Source organism: Lachancea thermotolerans (genome assembly GCF_000142805.1).
Source record: "Lachancea thermotolerans CBS 6340 chromosome H complete sequence".
Taxonomy (NCBI): domain Eukaryota; kingdom Fungi; phylum Ascomycota; class Saccharomycetes; order Saccharomycetales; family Saccharomycetaceae; genus Lachancea; species Lachancea thermotolerans.
Window position 1 is genome coordinate 1,149,854 of NC_013084.1, and position 22,344 is coordinate 1,172,197.

Genomic DNA, 22,344 nt, shown 5'->3' on the forward strand with positions numbered 1-22,344 from the left:
GGTCAAGGTCATTTCGACCCCGGAACCTCTAATCATTCGCTTTACCTCATAAACTGATACGAGCTTCTGCTATCCTGAGGGAAACTTCGGCAGGAACCAGCTACTAGATGGTTCGATTAGTCTTTCGCCCCTATACCCAAATTCGACGATCGATTTGCACGTCAGAACCGCTACGAGCCTCCACCAGAGTTTCCTCTGGCTTCACCCTATTCAGGCATAGTTCACCATCTTTCGGGTCCCAACAGCTATGCTCTTACTCAAATCCATCCGAAAACATCAGGATCGGTCGATGATGCACCTACAAGAGGCCCTCACCTACGTTCACTTTCATTACGCGTACGGGTTTTACACCCAAACACTCGCATAGACGTTAGACTCCTTGGTCCGTGTTTCAAGACGGGCGGCATTTAACCATTATGCCAACATCCTTGACAAAAGTCGCAGTCCTCAGTCCCGGCTGGCAGTATTCCCCTGGGCTATAACGCTTCTCCGAAGACAAGCCACGTTCCCAAAGATTTATCCTACCGCCAAAACTGATGTTGGCCCAGTGAGCTGCGAGATCCCCACCCACAAGGAGCGAGGGTCGCAAAACACCATGTCTGATCAAATGCCCTTCCCTTTCAACAATTTCACGTACTTTTTCACTCTCTTTTCAAAGTTCTTTTCATCTTTCCATCACTGTACTTGTTCGCTATCGGTCTCTCGCCAATATTTAGCTTTAGATGGAATTTACCACCCACTTAGAGCTGCATTCCCAAACAACTCGACTCGTCGAAAGCACTTTACATAGGACTAGACTCCTCGCCATACGGGATTCTCACCCTCCATGACGTCCTGTTCCAAGGAACATAGACAAGGACTAGCCCCAAAGTAGCTTCTTCAAATTACAACTCGGACACCGAAGGTGCCAGATTTCAAATTTGAGCTTTTGCCGCTTCACTCGCCGTTACTAAGGCAATCCCGGTTGGTTTCTTTTCCTCCGCTTATTGATATGCTTAAGTTCAGCGGGTAATCCTACCTGATTTGAGGTCAAACTTTATGAATACTGTTTGCCAGACTGTCTGTACTTTCAGTAAAAGCCTTTAAAACGCCTACTAACGCCACTACGAGTTGGTAAAACCTAATACGCAGAGTATCAGCGGACTGGACTAAAACCTCAGTCAGCAACAGCCAGATGGCCAGCATTTTCAAGTTAACCCAGAAAGAGTACCACTCACTACCAAACCCGAGGGTTTGAGAAGGAAATGACGCTCAAACAGGCATGCCCCCTGGAATACCAGAGGGCGCAATGTGCGTTCAAAGATTCGATGATTCACGAATATCTGCAATTCACAATACTTATCGCATTTCGCTGCGTTCTTCATCGATGCGAGAACCAAGAGATCCGTTGTTGAAAGTTTTAAATATTTTTTTTCTAAAATGAAAAATAATTGACAGTGTTTAAAATACAATAGTTGTTTGTGTTTGTAACCCTTGGGCCGTAAAGCCCAAAGAAGAAGCGTTGTAAAATAAATTACTCCACAGTGTGTGTGTAGAGAGACAGTCGTTAACAGAAAGCATCATCGGCCGCGCAATCAAGCGCAGGCTTCTGAACTTTCCCGGCTGCTCTAACAAAATTCTTTAATGATCCTTCCGCAGGTTCACCTACGGAAACCTTGTTACGACTTTTAGTTCCTCTAAATGACCAAGTTTGACCAGATTCTCCGCTCTGAGATGGAGTTGCCCCCTTCTCTAAGCAAATCCTGAGGCCTCACTAAGCCATTCAATCGGTACTAGCGACGGGCGGTGTGTACAAAGGGCAGGGACGTAATCAACGCAAGCTGATGACTTGCGCTTACTAGGAATTCCTCGTTGAAGAGCAATAATTACAATGCTCTATCCCCAGCACGACGGAGTTTCACAAGTTTACCCAGACCTCTCGGCCAAGGTTATACTCGCTGGCTCCGTCAGTGTAGCGCGCGTGCGGCCCAGAACGTCTAAGGGCATCACAGACCTGTTATTGCCTCAAACTTCCATCGGCTTGAAACCGATAGTCCCTCTAAGAAGTGACAAACCAGCAAATGCTAGCAGCACTATTTAGTAGGTTAAGGTCTCGTTCGTTATCGCAATTAAGCAGACAAATCACTCCACCAACTAAGAACGGCCATGCACCACCACCCACAAAATCAAGAAAGAGCTCTCAATCTGTCAATCCTTATTGTGTCTGGACCTGGTGAGTTTCCCCGTGTTGAGTCAAATTAAGCCGCAGGCTCCACTCCTGGTGGTGCCCTTCCGTCAATTCCTTTAAGTTTCAGCCTTGCGACCATACTCCCCCCAGAACCCAAAGACTTTGATTTCTCGTAAGGTGCCGAGTGGGTCATTAAAAAAACACCACCCGATCCCTAGTCGGCATAGTTTATGGTTAAGACTACGACGGTATCTGATCATCTTCGATCCCCTAACTTTCGTTCTTGATTAATGAAAACGTCCTTGGCAAATGCTTTCGCAGTAGTTAGTCTTCAATAAATCCAAGAATTTCACCTCTGACAATTGAATACTGATGCCCCCGACCGTCCCTATTAATCATTACGATGGTCCTAGAAACCAACAAAATAGAACCAAACGTCCTATTCTATTATTCCATGCTAATATATTCGAGCAATCGCCTGCTTTGAACACTCTAATTTTTTCAAAGTAAAAGTCCTGGTTCGCCAAGGGCCACAAGTGACCCAAGGTTAGCCAGAAGGAAAGGCTCGGCTGGATCCAGTACACGAAAAAAATCGGACCGGCCAGCCAAGCCCAAAGTTCAACTACGAGCTTTTTAACTGCAACAACTTTAATATACGCTATTGGAGCTGGAATTACCGCGGCTGCTGGCACCAGACTTGCCCTCCAATTGTTCCTCGTTAAGGTATTTACATTGTACTCATTCCAATTACAAGACCCGAATGGGCCCTGTATCGTTACATATTGTCACTACCTCCCTGAATTAGGATTGGGTAATTTGCGCGCCTGCTGCCTTCCTTGGATGTGGTAGCCGTTTCTCAGGCTCCCTCTCCGGAATCGAACCCTTATTCCCCGTTACCCGTTGAAACCATGGTAGGCCACTATCCTACCATCGAAAGTTGATAGGGCAGAAATTTGAATGAACCATCGCCAGCACAAGGCCATGCGATTCGAAAAGTTATTATGAATCATCATAGAGTCCGAAGACATTGATTTTTTATCTAATAAATACATCTCTTCCAAAAGGTCGAGATTTTAAGCATGTATTAGCTCTAGAATTACCACAGTTATACCATGTAGTAAAGGAACTATCAAATAAACGATAACTGATTTAATGAGCCATTCGCAGTTTCACTGTATAAATTGCTTATACTTAGACATGCATGGCTTAATCTTTGAGACAAGCATATGACTACTGGCAGGATCAACCAGATAACTATCTTTAATCTGAACAGCTGAAGAGCGTCTAGTCCTCCGAAGAGAACCTTTCACCCAACTGCCGTCATTTGAAGATAATCTTTGAAAGGTTGGCTTGCGAACAAGCAACGAGCGGAGCGGAAAGAAAGCTCTTACACTCTCATTTCCACACGCCCATCATGCCATAGCACTCTTTGAGTTTCCTCTAGCCAATTTCCACTAAACACTGATCCGATGTTTCACAGAAGCAGGTTTAATATCATTAGCTTGAGAGGAGGTTACACTCATCGAATCACAGTTATTTTCATAACCGGCTATTCGACGAGGCATTCCCCCAAATTCGAATTCTTTGAAATAGATTGCTATTAGCTAGTAATCCACCAAATCCTCCGCCGCTCGCCCACGGAATCGCTAGATGTCCGAGACGAGACTGTTCAGGCTAAGCAGCTCAACAACCCGCGTCCGCCTGTGAGAGTACTCGACAGACTTTCGCTGGCATTTCGCCGCCATCACCCATGTCGAAGCGCTGTATAGAGACTAAGCAGATCTGACGATCACCTAGTGACTCTCTCCACCGTTCAACAAGGCCATGTTCTTTACGAACTTCCAAACCTACTAGAACTTGTTTCCAAATTCTTTCGATTTGTTTTCAACTGCTTTCGCATGAAGTACCTGACGCTGTCTTTTTCCCTTTCATCTGGTCCTTCCTTTATATCCCCATTCTATAATTTTATAAATCCTTTATTTTTTTCCTGTCGCTTCCCCCATTCTTCTTAATACAAGCCTTGAGAATCTCCCACAAAATTCTTTCCGTTAGCCCTCGACAAGAAAAACTTAAAAAAAACCAGAGCTCCTCCCTGAGAAAGGGCACTACAGACGTTCATATCCACTCGGGGACACACATGAAAAACCAAAGTTCGAAAAAAAATACTTGAAAAATACAAAATCGTCAATCCTTTCAAAAATTACAAATCCAATTATAAAACCAAAACCTACATGAACATCCAAAAACACACATAAAAAAAAAGTTGCTCGAAATCCCCAATTTAAAGTCCCTAAAATATGCAGGAGGTCTAAAAGCCCACTTCTCACTGTCCGGACCTGTATACCATGTCTCCGTAAGAAGTTGTTGTCAGATTTCGTCATATCCCGTCTTGTTCTCTACTTTACCGTCAACCTGGTGTTCGCTATCCATCAGCCCCGATGCTTTTTTCCTCTCAGCTCTCATGTTCCTACAGTATTTACTTTTCCTCCTTTTACTTGATCTTTTAGCGTCTTCTAACTCCTCTAACGAAATGCCTGAAAGTCATCATTTGAAATAAATTCTTTAATTCTTCCCACCCTTTTCTCCAAGAGTCGTATCCACACTAGTCAGCCACACCCTAGCCATACACCACTTGGTATTCCAAGATCTATCGTAGTCTCTTTTCCCCTAAAGCTGCCTTATATCCCAGGCTTTTTTTTGAAACTACTGTGTTCACGTGCACTTCCTCTCTGCTCCTCTTCATTGTTCTCCTTTTCCATAACTAGGTGTTTTTACTCTAATTCTTTCGGTTGCGGCCATATCTACCAGAAAGCACCGTTTCCCGTCCGATCAACTGTAGTTAAGCTGGTAAGAGCCTGACCGAGTAGTGTAGTGGGTGACCATACGCGAAACTCAGGTGCTGCAATCTTTTTTATTTTTTTTTTCCCAGCTTATTCCCATCCATACATTATGGAAAAAATTTATGTCTTCGTGGCACGTGACTGGAAAGGGAAAATCCGAAACACAATCAAGTTCTTGAGTTATTTATTGCAACAAAATAGGAAAGTTGGGAAACAACACATTTTAGGGCAAGATATAGATAAGGCATTTAAAAAATTGAAATACCAAAGAACATGCGAAAAGTGCATTAAAGGATATATCATATCAAGAAACTGTTTATAGTACATTATGTTATTGTACCATTTTTATATCAAAGTTTTTCTTAGAAATATTTTACAAATATCTTTAAAATATAATAAAGTTCTCGGTTAATGACAGCAGAATCCGATGCGTTTATCCTACTTGATTGCCTGTAGTATTACGTTTTTCCAGGTACCATAACAATAAGTAATAAAAATGTTTTTTCTTTGGAGCGATCATATAGGTTAATTATGGTGAGTCTCCATGTGGTCCATAATTGCTCCCTCTGTGTCTAAGTTGTCCATCCACAATTGACATATAAGCATGAAATGATCCTTATTTTCAATGCAAGCATAATTATCGTAACCTAAGTATGATGATTTCATTTTTATTTTTCCATCTTTTTCAATTATAAAATAGGTATCTTCATATAGTTTTCTGTTTCTTCTAATTGCATCATTAATAATATCATCTTCTGCTTTTGCATCAACGTACATAATCATTTCATAAAATTGTTTTTTTGAGAATCCTGCTTCTAAATAAGTTACTTTAAAATCTATTCTTTTACCATTGTATGTATAAATTATTATCATAATAGACGTTTAATATATTATCTAGGGCTTTCCCATAAAATCCGGACGCTGCAATTTTCTATTTCATTTGCTCTCTCCTTTATGCCCCCGTTCTATAATTTGATATATCCTTTTTTTTCTACCGCCTCCCATAGAACTTGTAATATAAGGTTCAAGAAATTCCCACAAAATTCTTTACGTTAGCCCCAGCACTGGGGACGAATCACGAATCCAGTCACGAATCCAGTCACGAATCCGATCCGTTTTTGATGATTACTGGATTCGAATCCGCTTGTATAAGATGATTTAAAACGGCGAATCCAGTTACGAATCCAGACGATTTTAATTCATTAAAGGTGCTATGTTTACGATTCTTTCGTGTTCTGCCACCAAACTTCTAACTAACCATGCCATTAGCAACCAACAGCTTTAAAGCTTAACTGTATACCATAGGGCAATGTACCATCTGCGGGCTAAACGCAGAAAGAATTATAGAGAATTGCACAACGGCTTCCCAAAACGCAAACCATTTGAAAGAACAGCGTCATTTGGGGATCTAAGCTCCGCTGACACTCTTGTGGATGAGGGCGTCGAGGGCTTGTTGAAGAAAGAGGACCTGGAGCTCAAGAACGTATCTCCACCAAGGAAGACAATGAGCAACAGGTTAGAACTAGCGAGGATGAAGAAGAAGCCAGGATTTCTTCTGAAGAAAGCGAGGATGAGCCTATAAACGAGATGAGTGAAACGCAAGGTCAGTATAATACAAGAGAGGAACGTGATGTTATTCCGATAGCTGCACGGCAAAGTTTTAGCAGGAGTTCAACTGATAATTCAACACCAGTAATAAGCCAGACACTGCAACTTCCCCCTTCAAACAACACTGAACCAATAGTGCGCCAGGAAATGACGGGACTTCCTATTCAAAGAGCCAGCACGGCAACCATCAACCAGGTCATTTCATTCCCTATTCAGAGCCTGCGGTACACTAGTACAAACAAAAGAGGGGTTCATGACCCTAACGTCCAATCTAACCAGTTTTATCACCATAGTAGCTCGAGTGACTCCGATAGTCGTTCCAAAGCGGAATCCTGAAAAGTATCAGGCAGCGCTCTCAAGCGGAACCTACGCAAAGCTTTAGAAACTGAGGAATCTTTTAGGGAAGAGTTCGGATTTGGTTTCGATGAATTTTCCATGAACCCTTTTGATAATCCATTCATAGATCCTACTTCTCGTTACCATGAGACAAGCGAAATTCAAAATAGGAAATTTAGTTCTTGGCTGGTTACTTCACCTTATGAAATCTGGGTTACAAAGGTAAATGGTCCAGAGCCTTTTGCAGTGTGCAAATTTGAGAAATGTGGCCACAAATTTTATCTACAGGGAAACCCCACTTCCTCAAATATAATTCGACATTTCAGGCGGCAACACATAAGCGACTATGATCTATTTCAAGGGCGTTTGCATTATAAACAGAAGCCTCTAGGCAGTTTCTCAACAGTTCGCTCAGTTAACAAAAAGCCATTCCCTTTTACCAAGAGATTCATGTCATTTCTCACCTTAAACATAAAAAGAATCCACCTTTTGAATGTCTTTATTGAGGGCTTCATTCCATTTAGCTTTGTGGAGACACCAGTACTGAAAACGCTACTTAACGCTCACGATGTAAAAGGAAACATGGTAATTTCATCGCGGAAGGGGCTGGTGAGGCTCTTAGCCCAATTTGAAGAGGAGTTTAATCAGCAGCTAATGCATGCACTGCGATACTCACACAACATAAACCTTTTGCTGGATATGTGGACTTCAACCAGTCAAAAAAGCTACCTTGCGGTGATTGTTTCTTTCTGTCCCAACTTAGATAGAAAGTCACCGCTAATGTTGGAAGACATCACTACAGGCCGAAATCCCAACACCCACATCCTGGATTTCGTGGATCTGAGCGATGAGCGGCACACTGCTGATAATATAAAGACAGCTTTACTGAGATGTCTTTCGAGATATTCAATTAGCCACAAGATAGGTAGCATCACCTTGGATAATGGCTCAAACAACATCGCTACGCTGGAGACTCTGGACAAAGATCTTCGGAAGGGCATTGGAACCAGCTCCGAGGGAGGCCTCGTAAAAATCAGGTGCATGAATCATGTTTTGAACCGTGTTTTTCTTGACTTGCTGAAACCTTTCGAAAAACATTACAGCGGATTGTTGTCAAGGGTCGACAAGCTCACATACTATTTGAAAAGTAATGTCTACATGAGAGGAAAAGTGCGGACATACATCCCACTCACGATTCCTAAGCATAATAATACGCGGTTTCTCTCGCGCCACCGCCAGCTCGAAGCTTTTCTCAAAGTTTCTAAAGGAGTAAAGGCATTTCTCTTTGACAATCGGTTTGATCCCGATTATCAGCTATCCCAAGAGGATGGCTCAATATTCTGTTATGAGCAAGATGAGGTGGATGGTATCCTATTCTTTGTGCGGCTCACTCGTATTTTTCAGGAGTTTACAATGATGCTACAAGATGATTCTATGAACAATCTCCCTGGGGGAATCGAGTATTACTTGCACATTAACCAGTACTTTGAAGCTTGCGAAGCCTTGAAAGATGGCTCGGCCAGTAGTCAGCAGCTGCAAGACATTGGACTCAAACAGTCACATCTATCTATCCCCAGGGAAACACATCATGTCCTGCTATCTGCTGTTTTAAGTGCAAGGTCAAAGTTTAACAAATACAGGGATATAATGTATGCTGAACCTGGCTTCTGGGCTGCACATATCCTACAACCAACTGTTAAAACATGCGTATTGACTAACAGTTTTGATGAGCCCTTCCAAAAAGAAGTTTTGCAATCAGTTGACAGATACGTCAATCTTTGCATCCAGGATTATAGAGAGAAACATTTTTCTTCTTCTAACCTTACGCATCTAACGTCGCCTACAGCCAACTCTCATGGCACCGGAGGCAACAAGTTCAGAGTACTCAAGAACCTAGAAAGATCCCGTGTGAGGAACGTCGCCATACGTAATGCTACAGTTGGAAGTGAATGGCAAATATATTTAGACGAGCCTGTGGAAACTGGAAGTGATTATTTGGGGTACTGGCTCAGTAACAAGTCACGCTTTCCGGCTCTTTGTTCGCTGGCCTTATCCTTCTATCACACGAAGCTTTCGACTGCAGATGTCGAGAGATGCTTTTCTATCAGCAAGCGAGTCCTTGAGAACAGATTTTCGCTTGCGAGCGAAAACTTGAGGCGAACTATGATAATTCGAAATCGAATGAAATGTTTTGATTTAAGTTCAAGGATGAATAAGGTCAAAGATCTCCCATTGGAATCTTGGATCAGCGAAGACGAAGAATCTGATTATAACGCCTCAGATTTCACAATGAGGTCAGAATCCCAGCCTGGCCAAACCATAACAATTCCGTCTGACGACTCTAGCGATGGTTCTGAAAACTAATAATAAGAGTGAAGGTCAATTTAATCGCCAAGTTCCAAATCTACATAAACCCCAAGTAGCTAACGAACACACGTTACCATCATCATTGTCCAGTGCATCTTCGTACAAAAGTAGTGATTCGCCAGAATTGACGAATCCGGTCCCGTGTAGCGTTACTGGATTCACGAATCCCCGGATTCGCGCTCAAAAAAGTCGGATTCGCCGGATTCGTCCCCAGTGCTGGTTAGCCCTCAACAAGAATATTCTAAACAAAGCCAGATCTCCTCTCTGAGAAAAAAAACTACCAGTTTTCATATGCACTCATGGAATCGATAAAAAGAGAGGCTCTTTGGATCCCTTACTTAGGCATTTCAAAATCCTAGGCCGCCGATTATGTATATTTTTCCTCGTACTATTTCAACTTACAAATAAATTTTCGGTAAAAGTTGTTCTCAGACATTTTCGTATTTAGTGCTACCTTCAAGTTTATCATCAACTTACCCCGCTATTCGCGAGCTTCGATATAAATTTCCTCTCAGTTTAATATTGTTATAATGTGTACTCTTTATCGAAGTACTTGCCCTCTAAGCGGTTTTTGCTCCTTTAGCCAAAATGACCCAGTGTCAGCAATCAAGGTCAATTGTTACAATTTTTGTCCTTTTTTAATAAGCACAATAGCTGACTACATGAGTGCAAATAGAGGCTCTGTGCCTTAGCTTCATTCGAAGGATGAAAACTACTTTTGGTGCAAATCATATCTTGATGACGATACTAGAAAAAAGCCTTTGATTGAAGGCGATGGGTCAGAGCCTTCAAGAATGGGGTTTTTCATGAGACAATTAGGACACACCTTGTAGTATTGACATGGCCATTGCCTTCCCAGGCAGCAAACGCTACTGAAAACGCCTATCTTGCTTCAAGATGATGAACTGGGGCGGAAGCATACCACCTCTTAGTTGAGTCATATCAACTATACGTACCTCTTCTCGCCGTCAAACTGTAGTTATGACGATTTAAACCCTAGCCAAGCGGCGCAGAAAGCCGAAACGAATCAGTCACATAAATAACCCGGTGGACACTTCACTCTCCACCAAGTTCTTGTTCTATTCAATATCCTCTGATTTTTAATCGGGGATGTTCTTCGAGTCGTTTCTAATAACTTCAAATCAGTAGTGAAAAATCCATCCCTTTAAAAGCATCACTAATTTAGTTGTCTCAACCGAAAGAAAAAAAACATGTTCAGGGACAGAACCAATCTCTTCCTATCCTATCGCCGAACTTTCCCGCGTAATCGATATAACAATTCGGACGCTTTAACGAGCTTTGATCTCGAGGAAAATGGGGTCGAAGAGTCCTATCCGATGATCGACTCGAAAAAGGACGTGCCAACATTGTCAGGTCAGTTCTTGAATCTCACGCAGGAAGTCGACAGAAACTTGGATGAAGCTGGAACAAAAATGCTTCAGCTAACCAAGCTGTACCGCAAAAATGCGCTACCAGGGTTCGAAGATAAAGTCTCTGACGAGCAAGAGATCGAGGAGCATAGCTACCAAATAATAAAAATGTTTCAACAGAGTTACGCTATCATAAAATCTCTCCAGTCGATACAAACTGCTCAAACTTTTAGAGGGCAGAGCCTGAGGAAGGGAGATTTGGTCGTAGTGGATAACTTGCAAAAGCACTACGCAAGCAAGATACAATCAAGTTCAAATAAGTTCAGGATGTTGCAGAATAACTACTTGAAGTTTCTGAACAAAGACGACTTCAAGCCTTTGCCTCGAGCATCAACAGACGGCGACGCACTACTTGTTCTAGAGGAAGAAGAAACAAATGCCGCGACACAACAGGAAATAGACTCATACTCGCGACAGACTTTGCAAAGGCAAACGCAGAGACAGAGCCAGGGACAGAGTACACAATTCCTACAACGCGAGGAGGAAATTACGCAGCTTGCTCGTGGTGTCCTCGAGGTGAGTACTATCTTCCGTGAAATGCAAAACCTTGTTATTGATCAGGGCACAATAATAGACCGAATCGATTACAATTTAGAAAACACCGTGCTTGAACTTAAGGGGGCGCAAAGAGAGCTCGACCGTGCCACTGTGTACCAGAGCAGGACTCAAAAGTGCAAAGTAATATTACTTCTCTCTCTTGTCGTGATAACTCTATTCTTCTTTGTGATGCTAAAACCTCATCACCACAGCGAAAGCAGTAAGAAAGACCCCCCTCAACCAAAACAGAATTCATCACAAGGCGAAGGCAAAGGTGAAATTTCTGACGGAGATACCAAGCCAAAAAAAAGGTAGGTCTCTTATAGTGCTCAATTGAAAGCTGCTAAGATCACAACTTATTACAAAGTCTGTATAATATACACTCAAACTAATCCAGCTAGTTTCTGTTTGCTTTTTTCTACATCATTCCAGAGTAAGGACCGTCTCGAGACATTGATGCGGGCGGCATGTTTTGTCTTGGAAGGCGTTTCTTATAGGCTGGTCTGTAGTGTGTAGAAGATACCGAATGAGATGGTGGGGCGTAATTCTGGCGTTGCGCTCTTTTTGCACCCAGCCCCCCAGAGGGGACTCCAGGAATCATAAAGTCGGGGTTTGTCGTAAGCACCGCTTCAGAGGCTGTTGGCGCATTACTTGGGCGGTACCCTTGTTGAGGGGCCACATAACCTCTAGGAACAGGCTGTTGAGGTTGATACATGTGCGGAACCCTTTGTGGGGCAACCATCCTTGGATGATTCATGGGAGCTCTTTGGTGATCGAGAGGAACAAGTGGACGAACCTGGGCACCACCCAGGGGAACTGATGGATAGTTGATTGTCCTGGGAACATGCGTCTTCATGGGCTGTGGTGGGTAATTTGTGCTTTTAACACCGTTGCTTAAGGGCATGTAGTTAGGATTGATACCTCGCTGCGATACAGAAGTGAAGTCAGAGTCGTCATCCTTGATCCCGTCATCTTCATCTAGGTACGGGCGCTCACTAGGGTCAATTGTTTGTTGCTTAATGAACTCCTCATCATCTTCGTCAATTGCGTTATCGATGATGTGCTGTAGCACGTCTTTGCTGGACTTGTCTTTTTTAGCATCAGCATCAACATTCAAAGCTGAGGAAGGCTGCAAATCTGCCGTGTTCAGAGTGTCTTGACGTGATGCACGGTGGTCTCTTTCGGAGTAAAAGGAGGAAGTGCTAGACGGGTCGCGATAGCCGTTCATGGCAGCTGCGGCAGGGGCGCTCATCTCTATCGAGGCGTGATCGTCCCTTTGGGAGCCAGCTATAGCCGAGTAAGGCAAGGTTTCTTTAGTGTTGTTCTCAAACGAAAAGTCGTTCTCGGCGTCTTCGGTAACCGGCTTCATGATTTTGGCAGTTCCATAGGCGGTCTTCAACACTGGGTTTGACAAGGGCTTGTCGTTCAGCAGTTTTTCCCGATCTGACCGAGAGTCTGTGGTACCTGAGTTCAGAGTGGTTGAAGTAGCTATTTCTGGACCTTTGTAGAAGTCAGGGTAGGCTGGTTTTTCGAGTGCACTCTTCTTTGAACTGTTATAGAACACGTCTTCTTCGTAAAGGTCTTTTGAGGGAGGCTGATCAAGCGACGTTAATCCTTGACGGTCCGTATAATCACTTTCGGCGTCACTATCTTGATTTTTCGAAGGAGCTAATGAATATGACAAAAAGATGAGAGGTATGCAAACTAGATTGATAGCAGCAGCAGGAATCAGAAGCCATCCACACCAAGTAATGTTGGGATAGAAGAGAAGAAAGACGACAATGCACATTAGCGCCGACCCAGCAAAAGCGATAACTGACAGAAGCAAGTTGATCACAAAAGCGGCCCCACTAGTACCAATAGCCCCAAAAAGCGATACAAAGCTGCCAAGCATTGAAAAGAAAGAAAGCCCAGCCGCAACGGGCATTATAATCAGAATCTTACCTAACGCTTCGCGTGCCGTAGTTCCCATTTTCCAAGACTCAGAAGTAGCCAGTTGCTCTGGATGGTAGCTTGCACTCGCAGAAGTGCAGCTACCTTGCTCGCAATAGCCGAAAGTGCCGAAAACAATTCCATCGGCCTTGGACAGTCCTATTTGCTTGAACACAGGCGCTGTTACACAGCAAATGATTAAAAACGCCATGGACACAAACTGCGCCACTGTTATCGCGCTGGATACGCCAACATTCAAAAACTTGGCCATAATTCGCAGCTGCTTGTAGATTATAATCTTGTTAGAAACTCAAGGTTGGTTCTGCAAGAGAGCAAACGTTCCGTAACTTCTATTAGAGCAGATCCTCTTGACTGCTAAGATTGTAAGAAGAAGTTTCTGGCGATGATTTCCTAATATCAATCAACTTTTCTCCCAGCCGCACGCGTTTTGATTTGAAACGTCTTATCTCGATGTGGAATGGACACCACGCTCGCGATGATACGGTTCGAGGCGTTGCAAGTAACTATATACGTCGTGTCTTTGCCCAAAAATAGCACACATATCCGGGTAATAAGGGTTGTGGCATCTCTTTGACGACGCACTCTGCACGGAGGCCAAACACCCGTAAGCGGGCCAACGTGCGCATTCAGGTATTTTGACATCGCTTATATGTGTTTCACGCGCCTTTGTGTCACTTCCTTGTTGGGACGACGATTTGCTCGTGGAGACCGGCGCTGCGTGAATTTTCCCTTTTGTTTCCCGGACAACCTTTTTTTCTTGAGCGGCTACCTGAATGTAAAAGCCGCGGCCAGCAAACGAAGAACGCTGAAGCCATTTATGAAGAACACGGGCTTTTTTCGGGCCATGGGTTCCGGCTTTCCGTAAAATTGTACCAACTAAGCGCCATGAATCAGAGAGCGAACTTCGGAAGTAAACAGCGCTGGTAAGACTTAGAATGAATGCCTAGCCGGAACAGTTTCTTTAATTGTAGTATTTTCGTGAAACGAAGTGTGACGCGGAATGCGCTGGGCGTGCAAAAACACGACTTCATGTGGAGTCTTATAGCAACTTCCGAGTGCCCACACGGACAGGCTTTAAACAAGCTTCTTGAGCAAAAACTCTCGCAAGCTTAGAACTGAGTTTCTTCGGATACCATATACGGCCATAATTTGGCGCGTCTGCGTCCGAATGATTAAACGAATTTGGCCACATCTGTATATTGATGGTTAAGTGGAAAACCTAAGACAATGTGTAGGCGTGGAGGCTGATTAGAATCAGCTTTCTCGATTATTATATCCGTGACCTCTGTCAAGCTGGTGAAATCACCGAGATAACATCGCAGCGCTAACGCTGGTGATAGCAGGGGGGTAGAGACGGAAAATGAAAGGGAAAAAACTAACCTTCCGCCACTTTTAAGCTACTCATCAAGCGTTTGGCTTGCTACATTATTCTTTTGGGCGCTCCTTTTTTGACAAGCCGTTTTCATAGCTTACCGAAAGAATTTCTGCTTGGGTTTGATGTTCGCAGTTGCTATTCCACGACCAGGGTGAAAAGCTGGTGTGCAGCGCTTGCCGGCATTACCGCTGGGGCGTGTACCGGGTTGGTACAGTACAAGTTGGCACATGCTGGATGTCTACGCAATGACTAGTTTGTTTCGTCCAATGGTCCAATGAACTTGTGAGGATGAATTTCGGAAAAATCAAAAAAAAACATGTTTAAAATACCTATCGTCGGTAGGAATACACGTCAAGTATTTAGCAGAGGGAGTAGTCATACAAATGGGATCTCAACCCTCCAAGCCTGCGGAAACCAAGGTCTTTACCCCAAAGACTCAAGTCGATTTCACTAGCACGCTACTTGCTCAGCTCGAACAGTCTACGGAAGGCGATTTTTCCCGACAACAATTAGCGAACAAATATTTAGAACAAAGAGTATCTGAGAAGCTTGCTCAACTCGAAGAAGAGACTCTGAAGAAATTTGAAGACAAGCTCAACACTTCCCTGCTAGCAGACAATGGGAACTCCGACTCTGAGCTCTCTTCCAAAGGATTGAGTGAGAAAGTTGCCTCACTCAACAGCCATTTGGCAAAACTGAAGGAAGCACAGTCTGCTAGAAGCTCAGACGAGACGCTGAAAAGTTCTAAGGAAGCGCTCAGCAAATGCCTCAGGGATAATGAGGGGAAGCCCCTAAACTGCTTTGAGGAGGTGCAAAATTTCAAGAAGGTTGCTCTTCAACAGTAGAGAAACCAACGCCTTGAGAATAGAGGCAGTGGAAATGCTATGCCATACCAAGGCCTAGAAGTCATGCCGAATACGCTAGTAATCGGGCAACCATCTGTATATTCAAGCTACATTTAACAAAATATGAATAATGTACAAAAATAAAGCGCAATGATGTATACTATGTGCAATAACTACAACCCAAGCCCTTTGTAGATGAGGATTAGAGCGCTGTCGCTTTCGCCGCCGCCAGCCAAAGACTCAATTTTTTCCTTCTCGATGACAGAAACTTTATCATCATTGAATCTATACCACTTGTTTTCGTCTGCCTCATCACGAATAAACGACTGGTAATGCCCGCTCTCGGAGTTCGCTCCCTGGTGTGTAATCACTCCGATAAGGTTGTAGACGCAAGAGGGGTTCTCGCCAGGAGAGAGATCCGAAGGGAACCTCTTCTTGTATTCCTGGAGCCACCTTTCTCTCGTACTCTCTTCCAGGGCTTTTTCTGTCTCTGCGATCTCTCTTGGTGTCATGGAAGCTTCGCTGTCGCCACTAACTGGCCCTCCATTAGTCTTCCGCTTTTTAAGCTCACGCTCATCCTCAATCTTTTCCTTTTCAACTTCACGAAGATCATCTCTCACCTTGATTTTTTTTTGTGCATACTCACTTGTCAGCAAATCGCTGACATCGAGTTGAAAAGGAAAAACAACTTTACGCAAGATCTTAGACTTCTTGCCAGTGGACTTCTTCCAAAAAAACCTCACATACTGTACAGTTAGAAACTCTGGCAGCTTTGTGATTTTTTTTTGCACGCTGAAAACAGAGTTGACGCCTGTAATGGAAGACCTTTTTTCGATACTTTCGTTTAACGACTCCTGAAGTCCGTTCTTCATAAAATTTGTAGTTCCAGAAATGTGGCATTGCAGTTTCATGTCATGATCGTCATCCTTTACTGTCACATCCTGCTCGTTAGCGTTGTCTTTGATTGTCGTTTGAAAGTTGATTTGGAACTTCTGAACTAGATTTTGCCCAAACACGACACTCAATGAATGAAAAATTTGTGTGAAGAGTTCTTCGGCATCTTGTTGTTTATAAAATCCGGACTCCTGGTCGCGCTCAGCAAACTGAGGGTAGCACTTTCTTAGAGTTGCCAACAGCAGTATAGGAGTAGTAGATTCTTGAGGTCTGTCTCTAAGCTGCTGAAAACAACGCTTCAGTTCAGCAACGAGCTGAATATGCTGTTCCCCAGAGCGGTTTTCTTTTGGTGGCTGAAAGTTCAAAATCTCTTCTCTGAGTGGTCTTATTTGGTACAATGCCTGTAAAGTGGAGTTCATGTAACAAGTGTTGCCAAGGTTCTTTAGCCCAACAGGTAACTGAGAAAGGTGTTGCATTTGGGCGCTTTCGTCCAAATCCTCAATGAATCTGTGTTCCTTCTGTGGTTTGCTTACGAGGTTGGCATCGGGAGTGCCTAACACCATGACTACTTGCCCAGGTTTTATTAACCCATTCAAAGGCACATCTGAGCTAAGTCCACCCTTGAGCATATACTTCTGGCGATCTTTGGGCACTTGTGTCAGCTCTTCGACTCTAAGCTGCAAGTCCGTCCCCTTCGCGCCCTGAGGCAACGAAATAGGGTAAACCTTCCCTGAGTGCTTTATACTAACTTGTTAAGCACGCGAGTTAGTATCAAAAAAGGGCCACCATGTTTGAGATAGTTAAGACATACATTCGAGACTCATGCTCATTGTTAGCTATTGTCTCTTAACTATGATAAATGTACTAGAGTGGCAAATGTATGTAAAATATGTTCGATAGCGTGTTTGATGATTGATTTAGAGCACGTGATATTAATTGGCTATCTTAGGGTAGTGAAGACAATTTTATGAGAAGCTCGCGGGTTGCTGACGCTGCTCAAAGCTACTACTCGCACAGGTTCTCTTTTTCGTAGTAGTCGTCAATTTCTTCAAGCGTCAGGCCCTTCGTCTCAGGGATAAAAAAGTAAACGAAGGGCACTGCAATGAACATGAAACCAGTGAAAACATAACCAAACGCGTAGCCTATCCTTGCTGTAATAATCGGGGTGCAGAGAGCGATGAAAAAGTTGGCGCCCCAGTTAAAAGCTTGTGAGAGTGCCATCGCTTGTGACTTTATTTCTAGGGTGAATATTTCGCTGACCAAGACTGGTGCGATGGCTGACCACGAGCAGCAAAAGAAGACGATGAACAGACAGGTGAATACAATCATAATGTACCCGGAAAGTTTGTAGTTGGGATCCGAAGCATTATCGATTGTCGTAACGCCAACGGTGGAAAATGTGAACAGACAAACAAAGCAACACAGCGACCCCAGAAACAGTCCTTTTTTGCGGCCTAAGTTGTCTGCCACAAACATCGAAACATAAGTCATGGAAGCATTTATGGCACCCAAAATTATGGAAGTTTTGTAGGAGTCTTCAATCCCAACGGATTTAAACAGCTTTGTTCCATAATACAAAAAGTAGTCGATACCAGACATTTGTTGAAATGCCATAATGCACATTCCAGATAGCGTCCTCTTCAGAAACCTTTTTGAAAACAACTGCCAGAATGATGTGTTACGTTGCCGCTGTTCTTGGTAGTGGTAATTCTCTTTCAGGTACTGGAGCTCCTCGTTTATAACATCCAAAATTTGTGCCTGTTGGGAGTTTGCCATGTTTCCCTCCACCTGTTTAAGATTGATGCCTCTCAACCTTGCAAACACCTTTCTAGCATCGTCAAAGCGTCCTCTCTTGATCAGAAATCTAGGTGACTCTGGTGCACTAGCAAGCATCGGCAGTATAATAACAGAGAATACAAATCCGCCGATAAGTGGGAGACGCCACATCTTATCGTCTTTGTAATGATTTTTGGTGGCAAAGTCGACGACGTATCCTATTAAGATCCCATGGGTAATGTTTATTTGATAGAAATTGACTATAGCGCCCCGAATGCCAGGAGGCGCTATTTCAGAAAGCAACATGGGAGTAAGTACAGCATTGGCGCCGACTGTCAGCCCGGTCACCATCCTTCCAATCATGTACTGATACCACTTTCCTTGTCCAGCGCTCATTTGGATCGCCAGTCCAAGCATGTAAACCGCGCATCCGATAGCAATAGGCGCGCGCCGGCCAATGTAATCTGCCAACCGTGCGATGGTGAAGCCGCCGGTGATACACCCTATGTGGAAAGCAGATACCACGAGACCTATCAGGGCAGTGGACATATGATACTCGCCTGAAGAGGCGTCGAAGTGACCGAACCTCCGCAGCCAAGGTTGCATATTTGTGATACCTCCCACGGTTCCTGTGTCGTAGCCGAAAAAAAAACCAGTAAATGAAATGCCATAGCATGCTAGTATCACGTCCCAATTTTGGTCTCGCAAGCCGAGGCTTTCTCGGGTCTCTGTCTTGAAACTTTCAACTTTACCGACCTCCTTGCTGTTTGAGGGGATGGGCACCGAGCCTCTACGCGAGCGGCCGATCTCATAGCTCTCTTCGATTTCGCACCCTAAGTAATCACCTGCCATAATTAGTAAATGAAAAGGACGATTCAGTACCTTAACTTAGTGAGCCGCCTTTAATACCAGACGTGCTTCGGTGCTTTGGGTGTGAAGGCTTAAAAAGATGGTTGATGCGATCCTGAATCGTTTCCAAGTCTGCCATTATTCATATATCGAGAGCCTCGCGGATTTATGATTGCATCCCCTTGAATGCATGAAGATGCGGTCTCTTCCTTTTTTCTTTTGTTTCTTGCCTAAACGCGGGGACGCCGGACGTGGGGACGCGAGGTTCGAAGAAAACAAGAAATTGGGCAAGAGGTTCGCAGTCTTAGTGCGCGAGAACCTTAAAAAATGACCACAGTGAGTTGGTCAATCTCGAGGCTTTGTTGAAGGCCCGGCATAGGCGTTAGCAAATGCAGATAAGTTACTTAATTCTGATAGACCCTGTTCGTATAAAATCTTCTAAACTCTTTCCTTTAACGCCCTCACGACCCCGCACATTTGAAGCTCCCGTGACTTTGTCATCACGGCATCGGACTGCACCATCGGCTGGTTAACAAGTCGAGTGATTGGTGGAATATATGACGATAATTCCTGAATATCAGTGATTGCCAATAAGCACTATATGGCAGCCAAGCGTCTCCGGGTACGCGCAGCCGAGCAGTTATTCCCGAATTTCTTTTACAGGAGCCAGGTCTCGCTTTGCAATTGCGAATCAAAGACCTAGTGGGCTTGGTTGGAGTTAGTCCAACACGATGTCTTTCTGTTCCAGAATCCTTGTATAAATGGGAGGCTGCCGCTGGTGCAGCTCTCACAGCAGATCGAAACCCGCACGTCGCTGTGTTATCAGAAGGCGTCTTAGCACCACTGGTGGTAGAGGCGCACAATGAGAGGCTTTTGTGCCAGCTTAACCCTTTTTTCATGCAATTCATGTTTGCTCAGCTCGGTGTCTGTAACACGCATATCTGTCAAGAGATCAATGTCACGCAACGCCTTGAATCCCCACCACTTCCCCGTCGATATCCTGTAGTAGATCTTATGCCCGGCGAATAGGAGAAGAAGAATCAAAGAGCACAGGTAGTTCTGGAAGAAGTTCTCTGTGCGGGTACTAGGGCTGCTCCAGCCGCCAACCGGCCATAGTGAAACATAAAATTGGGCAACCAGAATTAGCACGTTAATAGTCGCTGAATACACAGAGCCATAGACCCCCACGGCACTCACAAACTCCAGCTCGTCCAAAGAAACTCCTTGTGCTTTCATGGCCATTCTGAAGCGGATATGGGAAACATTGATGCTGAGCCAGACAACGCAAGTGGCCAGGCCTGCAATGGCCATCAGCCAGGTGAAAACGTCGTCGGAAGAGCTGGATTTGACAAGGAACGCTAGTAAGCCAAAGGCGAGGTTGGTCAAAATACCTACGAGCGGTCTGCCTGCTCTATCGATGTATCCGAAAATGCGAGGGATCAATCCCTGATGCGCCATGGAGCAGAGTGTCCGACTTGAGGCGAAAATACATGAATTTCCGACGCTCAATAGACTCACCAAGATAACTGCATTCACGACAGAAGGCAGCGCCTTTATTCCGTGCAAACGAATCGCAATAACAAAGGGTGAGTTGTCCACCGAGGAGCCTCCCATTAAATTCTCATTTGTGTATGGAACGAGGAAGCCCACAAGCGTTAAGGACACCAAAAAGAAGAATACTATTCTCCAGAACACCTGTTTGATGGCGCTGGGTAGCTCTTTGGGGTCTGTCTCGCCTGAGGCAAGACACGCCATTTCCGTACCACCTAAGGAGTACGATGCTATAACGAATACGGCAGCGACACCTTTGAATCCATTGGCTAGGGGACCTGGGTCACTCCAGTACTTTGCGCCGACGAATTCGTGTTTAGGGCCCCCGCCACAGATGAGTACCACGCACAGAATGATGAAGCCAATAATTGTAAGCACCTTGATAAGAGAGAAGATGAACTCAGCCTCTCCAAAGCCTCTTACACCGAGCAGGTTAACCAAAGCAATAAACGCGTAGAAGATGGCAACCCATGCAACAGGTGGCACAGAAGACCCCCAGTATTCTACTGTCATTGCAGCAGCTATGATTTCGAGCGGCAACACGAAACACCACTGCAGAACGTAGATCAGCACCACCACAAAGCTTATGCTGGGTTCCAAAAACCGCGTTCCGTAGTCTGCGAACGCACCCACTACTGGAAACCGCACCGTGATCTCGCCCAGCCCGTGAATCGTGCCAACCATCTGCGTCCCGGCGACTGTCCATCCTATGATCAGCGCTAGAGGGCCTCCCACAGCGAGAGCTTTGCCACTCCCAATAAACAGGCCGGTCCCTATGCTGCCGCCAATTGCTATCATGATCAAATGCCTTGCCTTCAGCGACTTTTTCAAGTTGTCAGAATGGAATGAACCATCCAAAGGCGGCTTGAAAGAGTCCACCATTCGCTGTATTATGTTTCGCTTGGTACCCCGGTGGTTCACCACCGTAGACGGGGTGCTGGTCTTTTCGCTGCCATCGCCTATTTTAATCTCTTGGCCGGTGACGCACGTTTCTACATAGCTCTCGATGTCCTTGTCGTGAAACCTAGAGGGCGGTACCTCTTGCATCACTGCTCCCGAGTATGGTTACAAAAAATCACTAGGCTATTCTACGTAGCTTGTCAAAACATCATGGTCTCGAAATCCGTTGTTTTACTACTTATGAATTCATAGTCATCGCCAACTAGGCCCTACGCCAGAATTCGCTGAAGGTCTTATGAAAAGCAGGCGCTGACGAAGAAAAAGAAACTCAAAAAAGTGGGACCCGCACAAGTCAAGGTGCCGTTTATAATTCTTAGTGCCGTTTAGTAGAGCCCCAAAGCCTTACAATCAAACGTGGGCTAATGATTTCTAAGAATGGCTAGGACCCCATGATGGGCCGTGAAGTTTCGACGGAGATTTGGCCAGTGCTCGTGACGATCGCAAAGAGCACGAGACATGCTTGTATGCTTGTGGCCTTTGATTTTGGAAGTACTTGTTGGCGAGGATATTACATAATACAAAGAGCAATGTTATTCTGCGCCCATCTCATGAAATGAGGTACTCATAACGTGCAGATCAAGCCTTGTAGCTGGTTTTCTTGTCATGTGCTGTGAAGCGAGCTAGTTATGGAGTATCACTCACAATGTACGCCATTGTGAGAGGTGAGTTACTTGCATTGGCTTGAAAATCAGACTCCGCTAGAACTTCAACACGAGGACCAATAACATCCAGGTACTACACGCTGTTCAAAAGCTTCTTGTAGCATGTTTGTCGACATAGCAAGGAACTAGAGATAAGCACGTGCCGTTGTCGGCCATAAAGCCTTCTGTCTACGCGGTGTGACAAAACCCTCGTG

General features: G+C 44.5%; 6 protein-coding genes and 3 non-coding genes across 9 annotated transcripts, besides 1 other annotated feature; 3 read left to right on the forward strand and 6 right to left on the reverse strand.

Moving 5' to 3' along the window:
• Positions 1 to 1,242: 1,242 nt before the first annotated feature.
• On the reverse strand, positions 1,243 to 1,400 carry KLTH0H13249r. Its single transcript, XR_002432234.1, has one exon. It is a non-coding gene; the product is annotated as a ribosomal RNA (ribosomal RNA).
• A 221-nt stretch (positions 1,401 to 1,621) lies between these two features.
• KLTH0H13254r lies at positions 1,622 to 3,420 on the reverse strand. The gene has a single exon (XR_002432235.1). It is a non-coding gene; the product is annotated as a ribosomal RNA (ribosomal RNA).
• A 1,534-nt stretch (positions 3,421 to 4,954) lies between these two features.
• On the forward strand, positions 4,955 to 5,075 carry KLTH0H13259r. The gene has a single exon (XR_002432236.1). It is a non-coding gene; the product is annotated as an RDN5-1 5S ribosomal RNA (ribosomal RNA).
• A 991-nt stretch (positions 5,076 to 6,066) lies between these two features.
• Positions 6,067 to 9,537: a repeat region (DNA transposon of KLTH part of the newly discovered ROVER DNA transposon family of the Kluyveromyces:full length copy).
• Positions 9,538 to 10,529: 992 nt separating this feature from the next.
• TLG2 (t-SNARE syntaxin TLG2) lies at positions 10,530 to 11,600 on the forward strand (the record flags this gene model as incomplete). The annotated part of the gene is made up of 1 exon (XM_002556389.1): positions 10,530 to 11,600. One exon carries the CDS (start codon positions 10,530 to 10,532, stop codon positions 11,598 to 11,600), a length of 1,071 nt encoding a protein of 356 aa, XP_002556435.1.
• A 103-nt stretch (positions 11,601 to 11,703) lies between these two features.
• KLTH0H13310g (SUR7/PalI family protein) lies at positions 11,704 to 13,488 on the reverse strand (the record flags this gene model as incomplete). The annotated part of the gene is made up of 1 exon (XM_002556390.1): positions 11,704 to 13,488. The coding sequence occupies one exon, from the start codon at positions 13,486 to 13,488 to the stop codon at positions 11,704 to 11,706; it is 1,785 nt and encodes a 594-aa protein (XP_002556436.1).
• Positions 13,489 to 14,996: 1,508 nt separating this feature from the next.
• On the forward strand, positions 14,997 to 15,458 carry MIC19 (Mic19p; the record flags this gene model as incomplete). The annotated part of the gene is made up of 1 exon (XM_002556391.1): positions 14,997 to 15,458. One exon carries the CDS (start codon positions 14,997 to 14,999, stop codon positions 15,456 to 15,458), a length of 462 nt encoding a protein of 153 aa, XP_002556437.1.
• Positions 15,459 to 15,631: 173 nt separating this feature from the next.
• UBP6 (ubiquitin-specific protease UBP6) lies at positions 15,632 to 17,182 on the reverse strand (the record flags this gene model as incomplete). Its single annotated transcript, XM_002556392.1, has 2 exons — positions 15,632 to 17,100; positions 17,164 to 17,182. 2 exons carry the CDS (start codon positions 17,180 to 17,182, stop codon positions 15,632 to 15,634), a joined length of 1,488 nt encoding a protein of 495 aa, XP_002556438.1.
• Positions 17,183 to 17,357: 175 nt separating this feature from the next.
• On the reverse strand, positions 17,358 to 18,980 carry KLTH0H13376g (KLTH0H13376p; the record flags this gene model as incomplete). Its single annotated transcript, XM_002556393.1, has 1 exon — positions 17,358 to 18,980. The coding sequence occupies one exon, from the start codon at positions 18,978 to 18,980 to the stop codon at positions 17,358 to 17,360; it is 1,623 nt and encodes a 540-aa protein (XP_002556439.1).
• Positions 18,981 to 19,811: 831 nt separating this feature from the next.
• On the reverse strand, positions 19,812 to 21,575 carry TAT2 (aromatic amino acid transmembrane transporter TAT2; the record flags this gene model as incomplete). Its single annotated transcript, XM_002556394.1, has 1 exon — positions 19,812 to 21,575. One exon carries the CDS (start codon positions 21,573 to 21,575, stop codon positions 19,812 to 19,814), a length of 1,764 nt encoding a protein of 587 aa, XP_002556440.1.
• Positions 21,576 to 22,344: the final 769 nt, after the last annotated feature.